The sequence below is a fragment of the Hippopotamus amphibius genome, chromosome 8 (assembly GCF_030028045.1).
Source record: "Hippopotamus amphibius kiboko isolate mHipAmp2 chromosome 8, mHipAmp2.hap2, whole genome shotgun sequence".
Lineage (NCBI taxonomy): Eukaryota > Metazoa > Chordata > Mammalia > Artiodactyla > Hippopotamidae > Hippopotamus > Hippopotamus amphibius.
The window spans coordinates 103,264,320-103,289,708 of NC_080193.1; the positions used below are offsets into that span (position 1 = coordinate 103,264,320).

Consider the following 25,389-nt stretch of genomic DNA (forward strand, 5'->3'; position numbering starts at 1 on the left):
GGGGTGGGCAAATCTTTATTGGTTCGATCCCATTTTAGTTCCTTTGCCCTTGCAGTGGTTAATTCAGGAATGGCAGTTTGGACAATAAGATAGCATATGGGGAAGAATTTAATTGCATACAGTAGACTGATCTTGGATGTGAAAATGAATTTTTGACAACTGGAATTAAAGTCAAAATACCTAAACAAATACTTTTGAGCTTTACTTCATGTTGCTCTGGCTAGTATGGATTGCTGTATTGACAAACATGTTTTAGAAAGATAATTGTTTATATTAAAATAGAATTTTAAAAATTTATTAAAATTTTCTGAATTCAGATATAGGAAAATTTTTGTTATGCCAACATAAAATTATAAACTTTTCATGGAAGACTGTTGTTTATTATGTTTTTTTCCTTATACTTTTTTTTTCACTTATGAAGTGTAAAAACAGAAATCCTATGCCAATAACCACAGAAGCTTTTGAATTTTCCTTGTCCCCAGAAATCTGAAAGCCCGGATGTTACACATTTTGGTGTATACTTACTAAAGTCCATTCTTACCATCCTGCTTCCTGATTACTTGTAGCCTGGCTTTGGGCCTAACCTCCTTGTTGAACAGGTTTCTAGAAGGTAACTGTTGACTTCATGGTCTCCGTATACCTCCTTTTTTTAACCAAATATCTTTTTTTTACTTTTTTGGAATGTTTAATTCTGTTGTCCATTCTGTCTCTGAAATACTCTTCCCTAATATTTGCTGAGAGTGTGTCTCTGTGCTACCTCGGTGACCATTTTCAGTCTTCTTTAGTGCTTTTATTTTGGTCTTTTCTATTTCTCAGCGGTGACTCTTGTAAAAAAGCACTGAATGTTTATGACACTGTAAATAGTAGGCATGAGAACAAATTAGCCATAAATAGAAGCTGCATGTTGCTAAGTAGACACTCTTTAGTAGAGACTGTCTTTTGAAATAAAGCTAGGTTTATAGTTAATATTGAACAGATTTTTTAATTGGCAACAGTTATATTCCTTTGTATGTACCATTATTAAACTATTTATTTATGGATATTTTGATTCCAGTTGTGTTCGTATGCTTTAAAAAAATAAAATACTGTATGGGCATCCTTATGCCTATATCTTGGCATACCCTGTGAGTATATCCATCGTATAAATTCCTAATAGTAGAATTGTTAAATTATGGTGTATATGCATTGAAAGGTTTTTTAGGCATTGCCAAATAGCCTTTCTGAAAGCTTGTATCGATTTGCACTTTTATCAACAGTATGAGTACCACTTTCTCCAGACCCCCTCCAACAATGAATATAATCAAACTTAATGTTTGATGATCTAATGGATGAAAAATATTTTCTTTACATTTTTATGTATTTTAATTATAAGTGAGGTTGAGCATCTTTTATATCAGCGGTTTTCAACTGGGGGCAATTTTGCTCCCCCCCAGAGTGGGGACATTTGTTACTGTCTAGAAACATTTGGGGGCTGTTAAAGAGGCTTACCTGCCCTTGGTAAGCCCTCTGCAACCCCAGGGAGAGGGTCTGGAAAGAGAATTCTACTAGCATGCTGCTAAACATCCTGCAGTGCACACAACAAAGTATCATCTGGCCCCAAATATCAGTAGTGCCAGGGTTGAGAAACCCTGTTTTATATTATTCCATTTCATCCTCTTTGTTAATTTAGTATCTATAATTCTTTACTTATTTTATTGTTTGCTTCAGAGTTTCTAGTATACATTTTTAATTTCTTAATTTATCACATTTCACCTTTGAGTGATATTTGACTACTTCATGTATGGTATAAACACCTTGCTGTAGTATATTTCCATTTTTCTCCTCCTGGCCTTTGTGCTATTAATACATTTTACCTCTACATATGTTATAGACCCCACAATATATTATTATTATTTTACTTTAAACAGTAGATTATCTTTAAATCTTTAAAACAGCTTTAGTGAATTATAATTTACATTAGGTTGCATATATTTCAAATATACGATTTGGTAAGTTTTGACATATATATATACTTGTGAAACCATCGTCACAGTCAAAATAAGGAGCATGTTTATCATCCCCCAGAGTTTTCTCTTGCCCCTTGGTGAGCCCTCCGCAGCCCTAGGCAACCACTCATCTGCTTTCTGTCACTATAGATAAGTTTACATTTTCTAGAATTTTATGTAAATGGAATCATAAACTATGCACTTTTTTTGTCTGACCTCTTTCATCCAGCATAATTATTTCAACATTTATCCATGTGGTTTGTGTATCATTAGGAAAACATTCTTAATGACAGACATTCCAGGTAGTTGGAGTATTATTATTAATGAGCATGCTGAATTCTAAAGTCGCTTGATGTGTTCTTTGTTTTAGGTCATGACCATCCAAGGTGTGATAATCACATGAGAGCACTCATTGCTCCAGATGTCATTTGACTCATCAAAAAAAAAAAGTCTGTTTAAAAGAAAATATTCATTTGACCAGAACCTTTCTTTACTGGATGGCTTGATGGATTTCCTTTACTCTGATTCAAACCAAAGCTGTTCTTCACAACCAAAACCAGAAAGGATCTTGCATGAGTCAATCCCAGAATGCCACTTTTACATCACCAATGGGTGAAGAAAACCTCATGAATATCAATCACAGAGACTCAGAGAGCATCACTGGTGAGTCCAGTTTAATAAATGAACTGCTCTTGCTTAGAGGGTAAAATGCATATAAAACCCACTGTGATAAAACTCAACCTCTCTTTCCAGCCTAGTCTCCTCAGAGACTACTGAATTAATCTCTCCATCCCCAGGTCTCCTATCGCATTATCAAAATCTGCCTTGGGTGTTGTTCCTTGTCTACATCTGACCCCCGTACCGTGTGGCCCCTGGTCAGTAGGAACTGCGTCATACTCATCTCCTTTATCTGGTCTTCCTATTTCTGCAAGGACAGAGTTGTTTGTGTTTCTATGCCCTGCAGTCACCTAACAACAGTATCTGGCACATAAGAGGCTCTCAGGACATATAGGGTATGCAAAACTGGTACAGCCCCATAAGGCCTTATCTGCAAGACTAAATTTAAAAAATTCTCTACACGCAAAGTTTTCTATAAACTTTGGTTCTAAAATTCATTGGTCCACAAAACCTGACCTGTCCAGTTATTTCTAGACTTATCTCACTTAGCTTGAATATTTGTTTGCTGAAATTGTATTAATGTGTTTAAATATGGGATACTGCTACAAATCAGTTGGAGGTGTTATATAACATACAGTAAATGCTCAGTACTACTTTTCTAAAACGGCATAAAATTCTGAAACCCCATCTAAATCTAAAGATTTTTTTCCCATTTTTTGTTCAGCTTTATTTAGATACCTGCATTAAGATACTTATAAAATGCACCCATTTTAAGTGTACAGTTTGACTTTGACAAATATATACACTTAGGTAACCACCAGTGCAATCAAGTTGTAGAACATTTTTATTATCCTACAAAAGTTCCCTCATACCCAAATCTCCCCACCCCTCAACTGCTGGTTCCAGTCAACTACCAATCTACTTTCTGTTACTATGGTAACAGAAAAAATTTGCTTGTTTTGGAAGGTCATATAAATTAATCTGTCTTTTGTGTCCAGATTTTTTTATGCAACAAAGTGTTTTTGAGATTTATCTACATTGTGGTGTGTGTCAGCAATTCATTCGTTTTTATTGTCAAGTTACAACTGCTCAGCTCTGCTGTTATAGCAGTAAAGCAGTCACAGACAATACGAGAAAGAACAAATATAATTGTTTCAGTAAAACTTGATTTACAAAACCAGGCAGAGGCAATAAGCTAGAATTGGCCTGTGGGCCTTAATTCGCTGACCTCTGTACAACAACATCAACAGCTGGTAATGTCAGTGTTTTTGATTTTAACCATTCTTGTAGGTGTGTACTGGTATCTCTGTGTGGTTTCAATTTCTTTTTCCCTGATGACTAATGATGTTCAGTGTCTTTTCCTGTGCTTATTGGCTATTTTTAGATATTTTGAGTTGTCTATTTAAATCATTTGCCCATTTTTATGTTTCTCTTACTATTGAGTTGTAAATATTCTTTATATATTCTATGTAAATCCTTTGTTAGGTAAAAGGGTACAAATATTTTCTCCCAGGTGGTGCCTTGCCTTTTTATCTTCTTAATGGTGACTTTTGAAGAGCAAAAGTTTAAAATTTTGGTGGAGCCCAGTTTATCAATTTTTGCTTTTATAGTTCATATTTTGTGTGTCATTTCTAAGAAATCTTTGCATACTTCAAGATCACAAAGACATTCTCCTTTGTTTTCTTTTAAAAGTTTTATAGTTTTTGCTTTTACATTTAGGTCAACAATCCATTTTGTAATGAATTTTGAATATGTAATGAAGTTAAGGTCCAGATTTTTTTTTTCCCATTTGAATGTTTAATTGTTCCTGCACCATTTGTTGAAAACATCTTTTACACTATTGAATTACCTTGGTAATTTCATTGAAAAATTATTTGATTAAATATGTGAGCATCTATTTCTGGACTCTCCATTCTGTTTCTTTAATCCCTAAGTCTATCTTTACATATATACACAATGTTTTACAACATAAATTTACATAAATACCACGTTTCAATTATTATAACTCTATAGTAAATCTTGGAATCAGGTTGTATAAATTCCCCAACTTTGCTCTTCCTTTTAAAAAAATTATTTGGGCCATTTTAGACCTTTTTAGATAAATTTCTAGAAATTTATCTAAAATTTCTATATAAATCTTAAAACCAGCTTGTCAATTTCTGCCTAAAAGGAGTGATGGAATTTTTAATGGAATTATATAGACTTTACAGAGAATGGACATCTTAAGGCTATTGAGTCTTCTAATACATGAACATGATATATCTCTCCATTTATTTATGTCTTCTTTAATTTCTCTTAATAGTATTTGTAGTTTTTATTACACAGGTCTTCCATATATTTTATGAAATTTAATCCTAAATTTTTACTTTTTTTCTGCTACTATAAATGACATGGTTTATTTAATTTTATTTTCCAGCTGTTTATTACTAGTATGTGGAAATGAAATTGATTCTTTATATATTGACTTTGTATTCTGCAACTTTGCTTAACTTAGTTTTATTAACTTTCTTGTAGATTCCTTAGCATTCTCTATATAAACCATAATGTTGTCTGCACATGGAGACAGTTTTACGTATTCCTTTTTAGTCTAGATGTGTTTTATTTCTTTTTCTTGCCCTATTGAGTGGGATAAGATTTCAGTATATTTTTGAATAAAAGTGGTGAGAACAGACGTCCTTGCCAGATTTCCAATATTAGGAGAAAAGTAGAGTCTTTCACCAGAAGTTTTTTGAGAATGCCCTTTTTCAAATTGAGAAAGTGTCCTTCTCTTCCTAGTTGGATGAGAGATTTTTGTCATGAGTGGATATTGAATTTTGTCAAATGCCTATTTTCCATTCCTGAGATGGTTTTTCTTTTTTAGTCCATTAGTGTGGTGAATTCTGTTGATTTATTTTTTAATTTTAAAGTTGGAATGCAAAACCAACTTTGCATTCCTGGGGAAAACTCCACTTGGTCACGAAGTATTATCCTTCTTAAATATTGTGGATTTGATTTACAAATCAAATTTGTGATTTCTGTGTGTGTGTGTGTCTTTCCCATTCATGAAAACTGTTGGTTTGTACACTTTTTTTGCAATGTCATTGATTGATTTTAGTATTAGGGCTATGCTGGCCCCGTAAAATGAGTTGTGAAGTATTATTCCCTTCTGTATATTTGAAAGAGTTTCTTGTAGAATTGCTATGATAACATTTTCCATCCTTTTACTTTTAACTTATCTGAATATTTAAAAGACATCTCCTACGGATAGTTTATAGTTGGATCTTTTTTTTTTACTTTTTTTAATCTAGTCTGACAGTCTCTACTTTCTAATTGGTATGTTTAGACCATTTACATTTAATATAATTATCAGTTCGTTTGAGGCTACTGTACTCCTATTTGTTTTCTCTTTGTTCCATTTAAAAATTCTTTCTTCCTTTTTTTCCTCATTCCTCTCCTCTATTGAGTTGTTTGTTTGCTGGTTTGTTTTTTTAGGATTCCATTTTAATTCCACTATTGACCTAAATAGCCATACCTCTCTTTTTTTCTCAGTGGTTGCTATGTGTTTGCAATATGCATTTTTAACTTACCACAGTCTATCTTAAGGTAAAATTATACTATTTCATAAAGTGACACACTTACAGTATTCTTCCATTTCCCTGTACCATTGTATTATTCTTGTCATGCCTTTTACATCTACATATGTTATATACATAATTAATTGTTACTATTTTTGCTTTAAACAGTCAATTATAAATTAAATACATTATGAGAATAAAAGGCTTATACATTTACACACAAATTTACCATTTCGGTCACTTTTTATTTCATTTTGTAGATTGAACTTTTCATCTTATATCCTTCTTGCCTGAGAACTTTAACATTTCTTGAATTATGGGTCAGCTGGCAATGACTAGTCAAAGTTTTTTGCTTGTCTGAAAAAGTCTTTATTTCACCATTTTTGAAAGATGTTTTCACTGGTGCAGAATTCTAAGCTGACTTTTTTATACACTTTAATGACATCCCATTGTCATCTACCTTGCATTGCTTCTGTTGAGATCATTTTTGTATTTGTTCCATCAAATGTAATGTGTCTTTTTTTTTCTGTCTGCTTTTAAGATTTTCTCTTTGGGTTTCTTTGTGTTCATCCTGCTTAGAGTCATTGAACTTCATTGAACTTCACTGAACTATGGATTTCTAGTTTGAATTAAATTTGGAATATTTTGACTGTTATTTCTTGAAATATTCTTGCTGCTCCCTCCTCTCTCCTCTTCTGTGACTCCAGTTGTGTGTCTTTTAGACTGATTGATATTGTGACACAAGTCACTGACACTCTGGGGTTTTTTCCTAGTCTTTTTTCATTTTAGATAGTTTCCATTGCTATGCCTTCAAGTCTACTGTTCTTTTCTTCTGGAGAGTGTCTAATATGTTAATGTTATCCAGTGAATTTTTAAATTTAGATATTGTACTCTAGTTCTATCTGAATTTTAGAAATATAGGTATACTTTCTGTTTCTCTTTTCATCAAATTCATGTTTTCCTTTTAAATCTTTGAGCATATTAATAATGGCTATTTTTAAATTGGTGTTTACTAATTTTATTATCTCTGTCATTACTGGGCTTGTTTCTATTGATTTATTTTCCAACTGGCAATGGATTACAAATTGCTTTTTCTTTGAATATCTAGTAATTTTTTAATCAAATGCTGAATATTTTGAGTGTTACGTTGTTTGATGTTTGAATTTTGTTGTCTAACTTGAAAAACGGTTATTATTTTGGCAGGTCCTTAAGTTACTTGCTGATAAGGTCAGTTCTTTTGAGGCTTATTTTTAATCTTTGCTATCTGAGTCTCTAGATCACAAGACCATACTCTAGATGCTTTATTCTAGCATTAATTTAACCCTACTCCCAGTAGATATGACCCTTCTAGGATCTTTTGATTGTCCCAACTGTTCATGAAGTTTTTCTACTCTGGCTAGATGAAATTCAGGCCTTTCTTAGTTTTGTGTAGGAGAGCAACATAATAAAGATATGAAGATATGGGGGAAAATATGAATGTAATGAGGACAGACCACTTTTGAGGCCATATTCAAGAGAAACAAGAGGAGGCCTTGAACCTAAATGGAGGCAATTTGGCTAGAAATAAGTAAACATAAGGAATGGACATTTGGAGGATAAAAATATTAAGACTGGACAATCAGGAAAGCAATAAATAGTATAGTATCAAAAATATAAAAGCAGGAACTTCCCTGGTGGTCCAGTGGTTGAGAATCCGCCTTCCAATGCAGGGGACATGGGTTTGATCCCTGGTCAGGGAACTAAGATCCCACATACTGCATGGCAACTAAGCCTGTGGGCCACAACTACTAAACCAGTGTTCTCTAGAGCCCATGTGCCACAACTAGAGAGCTTGCACACCACAACTACTGAGCCCATGCTCTCTGGAGCCCACGTGCCACAGGGAAAGATCCCGCATGCCACAATGAAGATCTTGCGTGCTGCAGCTAAGACATGATGCAGCCAAATAAATAATTTTTTTTTAATATGGAAGCAAATAGGAGGGTTTGCTCTGAAGGATATTATTTGAATGTACTAATCCTTGATTGTATACTCATTTTTAAAATTATTTTTTGGAAGTAGGGAATTGGTAATCTTGAATTTTCTCAGAATTTCATTAATGCTTATTAAAATAAAATATCTAGGAAATAGTAGTTCTTTTAATGAATGCTATTTTGTTCTTCATTTTCATTATGCCCTTGAATGCCTAGGAGTCTGTTTTTAGCTCTGCAAGTATTAATAGCCAGTTTCTCTTCCTGCAGATATAATGACAATTGGTATGTAATGTATTTGTGGCAGGAAAAATTTAGTCACCTAGAATTCATAGTAATATTATTTGGATGTATTTTCAGAGCTCTTATTTAAGAGCTCTGCTAAGGGTTGAGAGAAGCTTCTTTAGACCCATATTCAAGGTTTTAGATGTACCTCATCTGTGTGATTATGTACCTCATCTTTGTGGTTATGAAGTCACTGCTTGTCCTGGGTGAATAGGATTGTCTGATATTGTCAGCCTCCTTACATTTGATTTGATTAATGTCAGCCTCCTCATTGTTAAGATCAAGCAATTGAAATTTACTCTTTTAAGGTGTGTTTTCTTAAAATGAACTTTGTTGTGTTTTGCCAGAGTTACAACATGTTTCTTTATGCCCCCCGCAAAGGAAATACCAGATCTCTTTTAAAAATGAGAGGGTTGATATGACATCCTGTATTTCCTCTATTTTAAGCTCTAGTATTTTAAGCGTATTGAAAGGGATAACTTTTTTTGCAAACTGCTAAATTTGGGAGGTGTTAAAAGATGGGCAGCATTTGGAATAAGAAGCCAGGAGCAAACACAGAAAGGTGGAGAAGCCCAAGTGTGTTCAGAGAAGTGTATGCAGCGGGAGTTAGAGGTGTGCAGGTGAGACAGTAGTGATATGAAATGTATTCAAGACTTTAAATGTATCACGTCTTTAAAATAAAAACGATTAAGTGGTATTCCACTGGTATTCCACTACCAGTGCTAGAACACTGTGCTGGAATGTTAACATTACTGTTTAACATTTAACCAGTAAGTGTTAATTTTTTTTATATCTAGCTTCTGTGAGAATATAGTAAAATGTAATTTTTCCAGATTTTGAAGAATCCTCCCGCAGGGTTAAAATTCTGTTACTAAAGAATGTGTAATTTTATTCCATTTGAACTCATTGTTTTCTGCTGATTGTTTTGTGTTGCCTTTTTTCTTCCAAGCGTATAAGTGATTTGAGATCAGCTCTCTTGTGAACAGTAATAAATATATTGATAAGAAGGAAATAAGAAATTTTAAAATTTAAAAATAAGTATATTCCCTAGGCAATATATTTTTAGATGGGTACAATTAAAATTCATGGTAGTATTTTTACTATAGAAGTTCTCATATTAAAGAAACCTAGAGAAAGACCAACTGTAGCACCAGGATACAGTAATAAAAATCATTTGAGACATAATCTTGGCTAATGTTTCTTTGGTTATCCTACTTTTGCAAGACTAATTTCACCGATTTTTCTCTGTAGCCCAGTAAATTGAAATATATTGAATTCATTTACATGAAATCTCCTCTTTAGATGTCTGCTCTAATGAAGATCTCCCTGAAGTCGAGCTGGTGAGCCTGCTAGAAGAACAGCTACCCCAGTATAAGCTAAGAGTGGACTCTCTCTTTCTATATGAAAATCAAGACTGGACTCAGTCCCCACACCAGCAGCAGCATGGATCTGATGCCCTCTCTCCAGTCCTTGCTGAAGAGACTTTCCGTTATATGAGTGAGTATTCAGCGTTTGTCCATGGAATTAAAGATCATGAGTATCTTAGTGTTGACTTTTAAAACATTTGACAACCCTAGCCATTGTTTAGTGTGTACCTACTTTAACTTGAACTGATTTAACAACCTGAAGAGATGATTCTAATTGTGTTATGTCTGAACGCAGAAAGTTTATCATTCCTAAAACTCTGAGTGTCCAGCGTTGCAGGCATACTCAGAGGTTTCCATTTCTCTCATCTTTTACTTGATACTTTCTTCAGACTGAGTAGAAAAGGGAACTTTTTTAAAAAAAAGTAGTGAAAGTATTTAAAATGTTAATATCCCTTTATATTTCTCAGCTTTTATTATCCTAATAGTTTAATATCTTGAGCCATCAGTTTTTTGACTCTTATCTACCCTATTAAACTAACATAGTCATGGGAACTTGTCAAGTCATTAAGAACCATAGTTCTTGGATACAAAAGTAGTTTTAATAATGCCAAAGAGAAATACATGCACACTATATAGTAATCTTCATTGTTTACTTAAGGATTCAGAGAGAATATTTCAGTGAGAATATTTCAGTGAGAAGCCAAATTCATCCTGAAAATAGGTCTGTTTTACACCACACTCTTTAAAAATGACAAAATTAAATAGAACACTTTTTAAACTTTCAAGTATGGAGACCTTTTTAGCTTTTGACCTCATTCCAAAAGTCTGCATTCAGGCTGAGCTTACTTTTTTAAAATTCATTCATTATAAATCTGTTGTATGCATAGTAGCTATTAGAATACATAATAAGTCTCTAAGTTCAAAATTGATATATTTATAAAATTATTTTCATTTGAATTAGGTATGAGATTGCATCAGGTCCTAGATATTTTCACCGTGAGTGGTTCAGTGTTTTTGAAGATTCTAGCTGGAGAACGATTGTTGTGAAATTCTCATTTTCATAGTAATCATTAACTTTTAATGGTACTTTCCTATAACCAGATTGCTTACTGCTCAGGAAAAGAATTGTAAACATTGTTTAAACTTGAATTAGGAAATCAAATAAAACATTATTTTTGTCCTCAATAATTCTTTTAAGTAGCTGAATATTAAATTACGGCTCTTAAGGTTTTCTTAACTTTCTAGTTACAGAAGTTACTTGCTTGAGTTTTTCTAGAAAATGCTTTTTAAAAGGAACACTTTTATTTCCATTTCCCTTTGTTCCATGAGTTTTTAGATTTGTGAGAAAATTTCCAACTGAAATTTCGTCAGGATAAATTTAGTTGGTCATTATTTTGATAAAGTGGCACAGAAAGTGCCCCTTAGTTTACATGTTCTTTGTTCTATATGCCACTGGATGGGGCAGTGAGGGAGACTAGCTAGAAAGATGTCTTAGATCATGATTTAATGGAGTTACTTTTAGGACGAATTTTAAATAAAAAGACTGGGAAATAAAAGGTAAACAGATTCTAAAATACTTGGTTTATAGGACTTTACATAAACAAACCGTAGTGTTCAAGGGAGCAATTTAAAACCTGAGATTAATAGGATATTACAAGATTGATACTTCCAGGATCCGGAAAAGTGTTCTATTCCTTTCATGTAATGGTACTATTTTCACTTCAACAATTTCAAAATTAACTACATACGGTGTACCTAAATCATGAAGCAAATAATCTAGGATTATCATTGGTTCACTGATACTTTATCTCTGTACTGTACTTTAATTTCACTGTTATTTTAAAGGTATCAGTTCTTTGGGTTAACAGTTCAGTCACGTATAAATAAACTTCATTATGATTTTGTATCTTATGAATGTAAAAGATAAGTGATTTACTTTGTTTAGCAAATTGACCAAGGTGTTAAAAAGCATGATACAAACCATTCTCTTACCCTTTTCCGTGGTTTTCTATCCCCTTGAGATGTCAAGATTTGTGGTTTCAAATAGTTACCACAGACCCCGGCAAGCCATCCTATGGTTCAGCTCACTGGTACTGTTTCAGCCTCTTCTTATTCCAACTTACCTCACATGCCAGTAGGTAATCACGCTCATGAAAATGAATTAGAACAGCTGATAAAAAGAGGTGGCACAGGCAGAGGCACTTTCCCTCTTATACAACACAAAGAAATTGAAAGAGCCGAGAAGAAAATAATGAAATTTGGAAGGAAACATGGGCAAGGTTTTGGTATGGGAACCTCTCTCACATGAATGAAAGGACACTTGTTGTTCTCTGAAGCCCCTACCAAACCAGGAAGAGATTGGTCTCAATTATATTATTTTAAAAGTAAACAATGCGTGTGTCCAAAAAAGTAATTCCCTCCTAGTCCCTGCCTTACACACACAAAGTTTAAGATACTCAAAGAATGTTTTGAGTGCAGGGCTTTCTTGATTTTATTAAGAAGGAGCTGCACAGTGACATGTGGGGCAAGCAGTGATCAGATCACACCATGACAGAAAGTACCATTTGTTCGTGTGAAGACTAAAAATAGAAACCTGATCTGCCTTTCAGGGTATTTTTTATTTGGGAATAAGGGATCACCTGTACCACTACCTAATGCAGAAGAAAAAGGGGGGTGGTTATATAAGTTGTATTTAAGGCATCAGCATCACTTGGTACCTGTTAGAAACACAGATCCTTGTGCCCCCACCCCAGATCTACTGATTCAGAAACTCTGGGGGTGGGGCCCAGTCTGTTTTAACAAGTCCCCCTGATGGTACTGGTGCACACTCAGATTTGAGAACCATTGATCTAAAGCTTTGTCACCAAAGCCATATGGCCGCTTCACAGTGACATTAATTGGAGAATTTAAGGAATCAGGGTGTGGAATTTTGCATAAAAATACAGTTGTAGAAATTATTACTTCTGGTTGGTAGTTATACTTTTCCTCAAGCTCTGCCCTTGAAAATCATTAACCTATACTGGCAGGAAAGGAAATACAGCAGATAATGTTCAAGAAGCATTAACCATAAGTCACGTCGTAGAGGTTAGTGGATTTATAATTCCTCTCAACCAGTTCCACAAAAGAATTAAGTCATATGCCCTAAGACATCTACAATGTCTTGTATAATGAATTACTTTATGTAATTCATTACGTATACATTATGTACTACCTATACATTATGTACATATACATTATGTGCCTACCTATACATTATGTACTAGGCAGGTATTATTTGTTGGAAAATTAAGAAAATTGTCACTCAAATCATTATCTATAGGGCTTAATTCTCCCTTGGAACCCTTTTGAGAAAGACTGGCCTAGATGGTATATATCACCAGCCTCCTTTTTGTTCTGTCTCAGCTCTTTTGAAGGCAGTTTTTTGTATTGCAGAAATGTTCTCTGTATTATAGTAGCAAGAACCACTTCTTTGGGGCTAAAACCTCAAGACTTGTCTGTAGTTATTAGGAGCTATTACTCTGCTTTTACTTTTACTCTGCTTTTACCCTGCTTTGTGGACAGTGTTTATGTTTCATTTTTATTTTTTTGTTGTTTTGTTTTTGTTTTTTGGTGTGGGAGGTTTGAAGACTGATGAAAGATTAGAAGTCTTTTAAAAATTAGATAATTGTGGTAAAAACTCTAGACCTCGAAAAAGGACATATGAGAGAACTATTCAAGCACCATCTCATATAAAGAACCAAAATGCATTAACATTGGCATTTTCCATCCCGAAGATGACTGGGGGATGGTTGATGTGAAATTACGCAGTTATAACATAGAGTAGGAATTAGTGACGTGCTTATATATATCTCCCCCATGTTTTTTCAGGAATATTAGATTCTCCAAACATTAAACAAACATGTTGAACATTAATTAACAACCTTCGGAAACCAAACATGTTCCATAAAAATGTTCATCCTCTCCCTGATGTATAATTTTTTCTTGGAGAGTTAGAAAGTTCATGTCTGGAAGCAAGCAAGGAGTATTGGTAATTTCTGTACCATTTAACATAATTTTATTTTAACCTCTGAGAACTGTAGGGAAAATAGGATTTGATGTGATTAATTATAATAAAGTCAGCCTGCTTGGCCCTGCACTCTTGGTTACAGAATTACAGTGAAGTCTGTCACTTTGGAAGCATTTAATCACAGGGCCTAAATGCCAGAACACTTAAGAGCTTTGCCCTGAGTACTTTTGGAATCATCCCAAGCAGACTATCTTTATCAGGAGTGTTGTGTCAAAGAAGAGAAGACAGAACTGATTAGGCTGCAGAGAGGAATCCTTTGTGTTCCTCTATGTTTTGTGTTCTTCTATCAAATGAACAACTCTGTGCAGTTGAAGTGGCCCGGCCTTTGGGGCTTGGTTGTCTATAGACTGTTTCACTTAAAACATAAGAATTGGAGAAATCTGGTTGCATTATCTAACTTCTTTGCCTCAGTAGATGTTTAAGCATTTGAAAATTCATTTTTCCTTTTTGAAACCTCTTAACAAGAGCTGCTATTTTTTGATTGCAAAGATAACATTTGTTCTTCATGGGAAATTAGCAAAAAAACTGAAAAAAACAATAGATCAACCATAATCCGTACTCAGAGATAACTACTATTAATATTTTGATTTATACTCTTTCAGCCTCTCTTGTGTATAGATATGTACAGATATACTCACACCTTAAAGGCAAAATTGGGACCTATGTTGTTTTATAACTTGTGTTCACAGATAAATACTCTAATATTTCATCAGATAAAAGCCTTTTGATCTTGGTGGGACTGTGGTAGAAACAGCAACATGGTGCATCTTTGCACCAGGTTTTTTCTTATGACCTTGTGAGACGCACTTCGTTATCACCTCCTTGTTATCTCGGCTTTGCCACTAATAATTTGCTTTGCTGTCTTAAACATGTCACGTAATTCCTCTCGGTCAAGGTTCCTCGTGTAAGAAAATGAGATCATTAAACTAGATAACTTCTAGTTCAGCTTTAAATTGTCAGACTCTGACAAGTGGTAAGCATTTATAGGAAATATATTTTAGTTTCTCCTCACTAAAACATATTTTATTCTAAACATTTCTTTTCCATACTATTTTGTGTCCTTCTGTGTCCTGTGTCCTTCACCTTCTATTCCCCTCTCATCACGTGTGACTGGTACCTCACAGCATCTTATTACATCCTTAATTTTCTGGTTTTACTTCAAATTAAATTTGCCACTTCATCTTCAACTCTTGTCAGTCATGTAATATAAGCCATGTCATGTATTTTTTAAATTAGTTGTATAAAAACTGTTTTTAACTGAGTCTCCAGGACTCCTGGTTCCTGCTTTGAGTGTTAACGCTGGATCAGTGGTTTTCATCCCTAGCTTCACATCAGAACATCTGGCATATTTTACTTACTACCTGTGGTTCCTCCAAATGGATTAAATTAGAATCTGGAGTTGAGACCCGCTACCCTGTGTTACATTTGTTTTTACAACCATTGGCTAGTTTTCTGTAGTTTAGAGCTTAGTTACATTGACTTATTTTTTTCTCCTCTATTATTGAGACAAGCAGTAGAAGACACCACACACTGTAAGTATCTGCCTTAATTTTTAATCCTTTGTTCCTGCTATGCTACCAAGTTAAATTGTGAAGATTCCTTAGGCCCAAAAGCCTGTTTCTCTTATCCCTTTGGTTAAATTATAGAGCCAGTTTCTCTACTTGTAAATAAAAATTCTTTTGCAGTAAAAATGTTACTTTCTAGTGCTTTTGTGTTTGTTGTTGTTTTTAGTTTTCTTATTTTCAGTTTAAAACTTTTTTGACTATCTCCTAATACTATCAACCCAGCACTTTGTTTTACTTTTAACTAGAAGACTATCATTAATAATTAAGCTCTGGGTAATTCCCAGTTTCATTTTAAGCAGTGGTGCTAGAAAGAAAAATTAAAAGCTCAGATTAATGTAAAATCTATCTAATGGTGTCTTTTGAGCAAACTCAAGTGTTAAGATGGGACTAAGGAACTACAGATGACTTAAATCATGGTATCTGCTGCCAGCTCATTGCATTATTTACAGAGAATTTTAAATCAGGGCTGTTTCATACATACCAGTTTTGTTTAAAGAGTATAGCTGTAAATAGTTATATGATTCTTAGCAGTTTACTAAATACTACTTAACAGATTATCATACTTGAACCTCCTAATGACCTTGTGAGAGGTTATCACCTTCATATTATAGATATGGAATCTGAATCTCAGAAGGGGTAAGTGACTTTCAAGCTCACTCAAGTACGTGAATTCCACTTTTATGCTTCAAACCTCTGATTTTTCACACTTCAAGGCAAACTAATTTTAAAATCAGTCTAAGTCAAACACAAGTCTGTTTCATGGAATGCACTCCAAAGTCAAAAGATCCCTCTTTTATAATGCATCATTAGCTTAAAAAGGTATTGCTTATTGTGACTGTGGAATCATTATTAGGGTCATTTCTGTTCTTATCTTTGGAGCTAAATTAGTCAAGTGCAGTTCCTGAATTTATGGAGTGCCAGAAATAATAGGTTTGAGTTATGCAAGGAATGGTATAGTATACAGTCTGTTTTATAGCAAAGGCCTATATATGAGGAAGCTCATCATAAAGAAAAAGAGTTTTTCATTAAGCTAAAAAGGGTTATGGTTCATAATAGAACTACAAAAAGTCCTACATGTCCTATTCTTGTTTATTGGTATTAGCTCACATGATAGGTGATCATAGATGTTCAAGATAATCACAACAGAATTCTAATTAAATTCCTTTGTACATAACTCCTTGTGAAATCACCCCTCAATAACTTTAATTTATAAATTTATTTATTTATTTATTTATTTATTTTATTGGCTGTGTTGGGTCTTCGTTGCTGCACACGGGCTTTCTCTAGTTGTGGCAAGCAGGGGCTACTCTTCATTGTGGTGCGCAGGCTTCTCATTGCCGTGGCTTCTCTTGTTGTAGAGCACAGGCTCTAGGCATGTGGGCTTCAGTAGTTGCGGCACATGGGCTCAATAGTTGTGGCTCAAGGGCTCAATAGTTGTGGCGCACGGGCTTAGTTGCTCCGCAGCATGTGGTATCTTCCTGGGGCAGGGATCAAACCCATGTCCCCTGCATTGACAGGCGGATTCTTACCCACTGCGCCACTTAGGAAGTCCAATAACTTTAATTTAGAGTAGGATATAAAACGCTTGGTGATTCAATTCATTCTACAGGCCCACATTCTCTAGTGTGAGTGAGCCAATGTTCCAGTCTTACCAAGGGAAGAGGAGACAGTCAGGAGGTGGCTGCCTGGTGATCATTTGATACTTCCTTCATTCATTGTATGATGTACATTTTGTTTGTAGTAATTGGTCTATTTTCTGAATGTCTAACACATGAAATATTTCTTTCCCTTTTCTTCTTTCACCTATATTTTTATTCTGAATGGCTTTTTATAAAAGACTGGGTTGTTTGTTGTATTGATATCTTTCAATTTTTATAAATACTTAAAACTTTGTGTTATTTCTTTGTGTGTGTGTGTGTTATTTCTATATCCTATAAATAGTTGTTTTTAACTGTCTTAGTTCTAGGCACAGACAGGGTGGAGCAGATGACCAAAACTTACAATGACATCGACATGGTTACACATCTCCTGGCAGAGGTAGGAATATGTCTTTTTTTTCTCCAGTACAAAAAGCTAAAACACACACATGAAAAGATGCTCAACATCACTAATCATCAGAGAAATGCAAGTCAAAGCCACAATGAGGTATCACCTCACACCAGTCAGAATGGCCATCATCACAAAATCTGGAAACAACAAATGTTGGAGAGGGTGTGGAGAAAAGGGAACTCTCCTGCACTGTTGGTGGGACTGTAAGTTGGTACAGCCACTATGGAAAACAATTTGGAGGTTCCTTAAAAAACTACAAATAGAACTACCATATGATCCAGTAATCCCACTCCTGGGCATATACCCAAAGAAAACCATAATCCCAAAAGAAACTTGTACCATAATGTTTATTGCAGCACTCTTTACAATAGCCAGGACATGGAAGCAACCTAAATGCCCATCAACAAATGAATGGATACAGAAGATGTGGCATATATATACAATGGAATATTACTCAGCTATAAAAAGGGATGAGATGGAGCTATATGTAATGAGGTGGATAGAACTACAATCTGTCATACATAGTGAAGTAAGTCAGAAAGAGAAGGACAAATATTGTATGCTAACTCACATATACGGAATCTAAAAATGGTACTAATGAACTCAGTGACAAGAACAAGGATGCAGATACAGAGAATGGACTGGAGAACTCGAGGTATGGGAGGGGGCGGGGGGTGAAGGGGAAACGGAGACGAAGCGAGAGAGTAGCACAGACATATATATACTACCAACTGTAAAATAGTCAGTGGGAAGTTGTTGTATAACAAAGGGAGTCCAACTCGAGGATGGAAGATGCCTTAGAGGACTGGGGTGGGGAGGTGGGGGGGACTCGAGGTGGGGGGAGTCAAGGAAGGGAGGAAATATGGGGATATGTGTATAAAAACAGATGATTGAACCTGGTGTACCCCCAAAAAATAAAAAAAAATAAAAAAAATAAAAAAATAAAAAAGCTAAAGCTTGGAGATCATTTAGAATCTATCAGATTTGCATATCAATGAAAAATGAGGATGTCTTTGCTCTAGGTTGTTCTGTATGAGGTTGTTGCCGATAGAACAACTGGCGTACCAACTGGCTCCTGAAGTTTATCTTTATGGAATTGTAGAGGGCTTAAATTTTTGTTGTTGTGTTATAATGGTGCTGGCTGGCTTCTCTGTCCTAGAAAAGCAATCTTTAAGAAAAAAAAAATTCTTTAAATAAATCCTTGAAACAGAACTGCCCATTCAAGAAGCAACTCCAAAATGCAGCTGATTTACTTTGTTGTACAACAAAAACTGGCACAACAGTGTAAAGCAATTATATTCCAATTAAAAAAAAAGAAGCAGCAGCAGCTTCATTGCAAATCAATACCAATAGTTTGGAGCATCTTCACTTTTCTGCTTTTATTCAGGCTATCATTTGAGTTCACTTTGTCCATGACATTTTTAGTATGTATAGTGGTATAGTGTATCTCTTCCAAGTGGCAGTCTTAAGAGGTCTCTCCCTATGCTTCAATTTTAGTTGATCTTATGGAAATTATCTTTCTCTTTTAAGAATCCTTCTCCCCACACGCCCCCCTCACCCCCAGCAGCTGCCCAGAAGGATTTTGTGTATGCCACTTAGCCTATATTGAAAATGAGATAAGTGGGTCTTGAAAATTTGGATATAATCCATCTACCTGTTTTCATGTTGCTATGAAGCAAAAAGAAGCTTAATTTTATTTACAGTAAGTGGAACCCATACTCATATACTATAAGGCACTTAGATGTATTTTGATAGTTTTCCATCGTGCAGAATACAGTCCTCACCACCACCATGTAGAGGGGATTCCTATGCCCTTGCTAAGCATCACCATCTACCCAGAAAGAGTAATCCTTGCCTTGCTTGAATTCTCTATAGGCCTCCCTGCACCATTACCACCAATTTCTTCAGGCTCCCTTCCTCTCTACACTCTGAGAAGAACCCTATAGCCTCAAAACGTCCAGTCTGTTATATCGTCCCCTATTTTATTTCACATCAGGATTCTTATACCAATTGACAGTAGGGCTCCTGATTATGCTTAACTCTAAGCCTCTAGCTCTGAATGCATATAACCTTTGCCCTAGTTGGAACTGTAGTCAACATGCCTTCTGTATCATTACCATGCTTAATAGGCAAATGCATTCAACACATATTTGTTGGGCTTTTACTGTGTGTCAGCCCCTGTCCTCATTTTTAAAGACTATATTGATTTTCTAAGTCCCCAAAGTCATAAGTTTAAAGTTGGGTTGCTGGATCCTAATTAATAGGGTAATCAGTAAATCTCACTTGATATTAAGAAATGCCCTCTTGCATTTATAACTGTGGTGGTCATCCATTTGACCAACATATATTAAACAACATTTGTGTGTCAGGCCCTGTATTCATTTCTATACCTGGGCATTAAAATGGATCTTGATGCTTTCTAGGCCATTGCTTTTGAGTTTAGCAAAATGACTGCAGAATTTCTAAACTACCACTTAATTTTGTTTGTACTCAAAGAAAAGATGTATTTGGTATTTTAACAGAGGGATCGTGATCTGGAGCTAGCTGCTCGAATTGGACAAGCTCTCTTAAAGCGGAACCATGCCTTGTCTGAGCAGAATGAAGCCTTGGAGGAGCAATTGGGACAAGCCTTTGATCAAGTATGTCTTGGATCAAGTATTTGCAGCATGGAACAATTAGATCCTGGGACATGGAGAATTTATTTTCCTGGGTGTCCCTGAAGTGATAGCAATAGGTAGATAAATAATACCAGCACATGTTGACTGTTGGTATCCATTGAGCTAACCAGTAGAGAAATGAAATGTTATTGTACAGAGGAGTACTCCTGTGACTCTACCTTAGTCAATATAAAAGTCTATATTCAGTACCTACAGTACGTGTAGCATCCTGCTTAGATTCTAACACTTTATCCTTACTCCTTTGTGTAGACTTTTTGTGTGATCATATCTTAAATTTATTTTTTTAAATATATTTCCAAATAATAGATACCCAAAGGAAGTATCCTTATTCAAAAACACAAACAAAAGGAAAAAAAAAAGGAAAAGAAATTTTTGAAGGTGTATTTATCCCATAGCAATTAAATATTTTTAGTGAGAAATAATTTATTATTAACTTGAATGGTTACATTTCAGATTTTCTATAATATGTTATTATCTGGTTTCATTTATATTTTGTAAATATATCATGTTTAATAACATTCAAGCTTGTGCATTGAAAGTACTTATTCTCTAGAACTAAAGTTGGGAAGTCATGTAAAAGAGTTATATAACTTAAAAATGCAAACCTTATATACACTAATATGTATAAAATAGATAACTAATAAAAAAATAAAAGAAAAAAATGCAAACCTTTAGGATGAGAATTTGAAGTAAGGCTCTATTTTAATACTTCGTAGTTTCTTCCATTTTGTTTTGTTTTGAACTGTGAATATATCATCTTATGTTATTTGTTGAGTCAATGCTCTAAAATTATAGCTTAGGTAGTATCTGAGGTTTGTTACTCTCTTTTTAGCCCTTATTACTTTAGTCAGTAGAACCTAGCAGCTGATTTTATGATTTTGTTTTATGGTGAGAAACAATTGCTCCATGAATTAGAAGCTATATTACTTGTAAATAATGCAAAATGAAGAGCATCTTGTAAATCAAGCCCTTTTGATGTGCAGGTTAATCAACTGCAGCATGAGCTGTCCAAGAAAGATGAGTTACTTCGAATTGTCTCCATTGCTTCTGAAGAGAGTGAAACTGATTCCAGCTGTTCTACACCTCTTCGCTTCAATGAGTCCTTTAGTTTATCTCAAGGTTTGCTGCAGTTGGACATGCTGCAAGAAAAGCTCAAGGAACTGGAAGAAGAGAATATGGTTCTTCGATCCAAGGTACAGTCAACTTAATTCTTACTCTCCTTTACCTTAAAGGCTATAAGATTTAGGTCCAGGTAGTACTGAGGTGAAATATGGCATATCTAAGGAGTTGCTATTGACATTCCAATGTAGTGGGAGGGGGAGTAGCTAAGGCACAGGTGTTTGCCTTCCATTTTCACTTCGATCCCACTGAAAAGTGGATAATAGCAAGTTGACAGGTGAAACAGAGAAAGCCACAACGTAGAGTACATATCTTGTGGAGTTTACACAAATAATTAAATAATTACAACTCAGATAAGAACTATATTGGAAAACGACAGTGTTTCATGCGCTTATATAACAGGGATTGGGGAATGGAGCAAAGAAGTCCTACTTAAACAAGTGACATTTTAGTTGAGGCTAAGGGTTAGCCTATCAGAGAGATACAGTAGAGGGGAGAGGCTGGAGGGGGGACAAGTAGGAGTGGGCAGAGGCCCTGAGAGGAGTAAGGGGGAGGTGTTTGTCATGTCCTTTTCGATAGTCTTTATTTTATGATAGATAAAGCTTTATGAGTTTTTGTTTTCCTTTGTAAGTGATGAACTTTTATCTTTAAATGAATATTAAAGGGTTTTTTAATTAATACTATAAAATCATTAGAAGCTGTTACCACATACTGATGTTTTTTTTCTTGAAGGCTTGTCACATAAAGACAGAAACTATTACCTATGAAGAGAAGGAACAACAGCTTGTCAGTGATTGTGTTAAAGAGCTTCGTAAGTATTAATGTATTCTGTTTTATAGCCTTTGGGCAATTCTTTGGTAGGATATCGCTAACTCAGAAATTAGATCAGTGGTTTCAATAGAAGCATCTCAAGAAACAATTTTTAAATAATTACTGAAAATCTTGGAATATCACATTGAGCCCACGACTCTAAATAAAGTACCATATGTACTTTTAAGAAATATCTTTGTTTCAAATTGTCATCGCCATTAAATAAAGACCTATATTTCTACCCATTATAGCATGTTAGAGTGAAAGAAACCAAAGTTCTTATTTTGTTGTTGAGGAAATAGTCCTATAGAGTATATAATTTGCCAAAGTCAGAAAACTGATTAGTAGCAGTAGCAAAGCTAGGGCTTAAATGATGGCATAAAACATGACATTCACTGAGTATTTGTTAAACGCCAGTTCTGTGTCTATAAAGCAATATATTTTGCTTTCATTTTGTTACTTAAAATTTTTAAAAATAAATCAGTTGGAAAAAGATCAGTTTTACTACAGAAAAAATTTGAACCTCTCTATAAATATATAGCCTTTTATGTTGAAAGAGAGGATATGATAACACCATATCAAATTATTTGGGCTGTGGGCTTCAGAATATGGTGCCTTCTACAGAATATTAGAGAACCAGAAGGAATGTAAATTATATCTTCTCTATCAACACTAACCCACCTTTTATACTTTAAAAAGCAAAAAGAAATGACCAAGAGCTTAGATTCCAGTCTCCTGCCTCCTTATTGCCATCCTTTGAAATGCTATAGACTTTCCATCAATATAAAAGTAGTTTTATATAACACTGAGAAGTAGTTTTGCCACTTGTGTTTAGATGTCAAAATGTTTGTATGAAAAGATTTATTTCTAAAGCATGCAAGAATGCTATACTGTAAGAATTGCTTTAGAGGCCCTTCTCAGTTTGCTGGGTATCCCAGAAAGTCTCTGTCCTACAGAAGCATCTCAGTAGCTCTTACAGATTGTGACTGTTCTATTCTGGAAACACTCCTTTGTCAGATTTGTTAAGTTTGATTTTCATTTCTTTGGGATCTTATTTATATCCCTGAAGATTTCTCAAAGATGTAAATGCCTTGGCACTTGGAAAGACAGGTAAGTCACCTATCTCTTTTCAGCCTTCTTGTCCTTTATAAACAAAAAGACTGAGGAAAAAATCTTTAGTTTGTTTGCCTTTACAAATTATCTCTTTTTAGCTTCAGTGCCTCCTATTAAATTCCCAGCATTAGTCTATTTCAGAAGAACCTTTAATTTTCTCTATTGGGTTATCCAGGTTTATTATTTGAAATTTATGTTAAAGAAAAATCAATTCGTGATAGTCCAGTGCTTGTCACAAAACAGAATTTGGCCCATAGGCCATAGTTTACCAACCTCTGCCTTACATTTATATTAAGCCTTAAATTTTTATTTTGTTTTCCAGGTGAAACAAATGCTCAGATGTCCAGAATGACTGAAGAATTGTCTGGGAAGAGTGATGAACTGATTCGATACCAAGAAGAGATTTCCTCTCTCCTGTCTCAGATTGTAGATCTTCAGCACAAACTTAAAGAAGTAGGTTCATTCATTAAACAGATGTTTGTTAAGCACTGACCTAGTACTATGCACTCTGGTAAGTTCTAGATACATTAAGCAAAATAAACATGGTCCCTGTCCTTTTACAGTGCTTTAGTCTGATTGCTATTTTCATCTTCTGTCGTGAAATATGAAGAATAACTACTTTCAGATCACTATTTCTTTCCCTAAAATGGAGTTCGATTTTCCTCAGAAAGTTGTGATGTGATTTACTGACTCATGCTCACTGTCCTCTGAACACCTTGATAGATTTTGTGTTCTGCCCATGTTATTGAACTTATTGGGCTTTTGAAAGGTTAGCTTTTTTTTTTTAATTTATTTTATTTTATTTTTTGGCTGCGTTGGGTTTTTGTTGCTGTGTGCTGCCTTTCTCTAATTGCAGTGAGTGGGGGCTACTCTTTGTTGTGGTGCACGGACTTCTCATTGTGGTGGCTTCTCTTGTTGCGGAGCACAGGCTCTAGGCTTGTGGGTTTCAGTAGTTGCATCACGCGGGCTCAGTAGTTGTGGCACACAAGCTTAGTTGCTCCGCAGCATGTGGGATCTTCCCAGACCAGGGACTGAACCCATGTCTCCTGCATTGGCAGGCGGATTCTTAACCACTGCGCCACCAGCGAAGTCCCGAAAGGTTAGCTTTTGATAGTTCTCTGGACTGTACCCCTTAAAGACATCCTTAAGATGTCTTAAAAAGAGAGTAACCTATATTTTATATGGGAAAGTTTCACATGTCTCTTTTAACATGTTGCTAGCATGTGATTGAGAAGGAAGAACTGAGACTTCACCTCCAAGCTTCCAAAGATGCCCAAAGACAACTGACGATGGAGGTAATGAAATCTTCCTTTATCTTGTGTAATATGGGAGGAGAGGAATGAATAGTTTCTTTCTTCTTTGTGAATAAGAATGATTAAAGGTGATAACCAGATTTAAAACAACAATGGAAGATTAAGATGCAATTATGAGATCTAAGAAGTAAAGCTTTTTAAAAATTCTGTGTCTAAAACTAATAATAACATAATAACATCCTTCTTGATTAATAGGGAAACCTTGAGTTTATAGGATTCTTTAGGCATATATGACCTTTTTACAAGTCTTTGTTAACTAACCCAACAGTTTTTAAAATAAGATAATCTGTATTTTTAGTAAGCACCTCTAGCCCTAGTGATGCCAACGATCTAGTTCACATAACACACATGAAGAAATTTTTGAAGTTAAAATGTGCTCTGAAAATTATGTACTCTTTTAACATGCTTGTGTATCTAAGTATAAAAAAGATTCTGAAACGAGGGAGAAGAAACTACTTGTTCAGGATAATTGAGCACCCTGACATCTTATACACAATACTTTGTAGACTTGATCTTGTCATTTACAGACTTCAGAGTGATGTTTAAAAATATACATATCTGAGATTATGCTAAACTAATTTGACCATAGCTATTATACTTCCTCTCTAATTTTTTTTAAGGGTAAGAAGCATTTAATATTGAATTGACAGTTATGGTTGTCTCAGCTGCATTTCACATTTTTAGGAAATCATGCTTATATATGATTCTGGCCAAGACACCCCTAAATCTGGCAGCTTGAAATATATATACTTTCCTTGCTTAGTCTGTTTCAGAGTGTTTGTATTAAATTTAAATTCATAATGTTAGTCCTCTGGATAAAATTAAAACTTATCCCACCCACCCACCATTATTCCTGAATAATGGGAATAAAAACAAAAATAAACAAATGGGACCTAA

General features: G+C 34.8%; 1 protein-coding gene across 3 annotated transcripts in view; it reads left to right on the forward strand.

Annotated features, from left to right (window-relative positions):
- The window catches only part of TRAK2 (trafficking kinesin protein 2), a 66,583-nt gene that overhangs the window by 24,064 nt on the left and 17,130 nt on the right, over positions 1-25,389 (forward strand). For 2 of the 3 annotated variants that reach the window (XM_057746400.1, XM_057746399.1), the window contains exons 2-9: positions 2,356-2,648; positions 9,715-9,909; positions 17,371-17,447; positions 19,982-20,098; positions 21,121-21,330; positions 21,989-22,067; positions 23,502-23,632; positions 24,400-24,474. In XM_057746400.1, coding sequence (XP_057602383.1) covers positions 2,558-2,648; positions 9,715-9,909; positions 17,371-17,447; positions 19,982-20,098; positions 21,121-21,330; positions 21,989-22,067; positions 23,502-23,632; positions 24,400-24,474 — 975 coding nt within the window. In that variant the 5' untranslated portion in view covers positions 2,356-2,557. Of the gene's footprint in view, positions 1-529; positions 611-2,355; positions 2,649-9,714; positions 9,910-17,370; positions 17,448-19,981; positions 20,099-21,120; positions 21,331-21,988; positions 22,068-23,501; positions 23,633-24,399; positions 24,475-25,389 lie in introns of those variants that run through there. The other variant, XM_057746401.1, reaches the window with a different exon arrangement.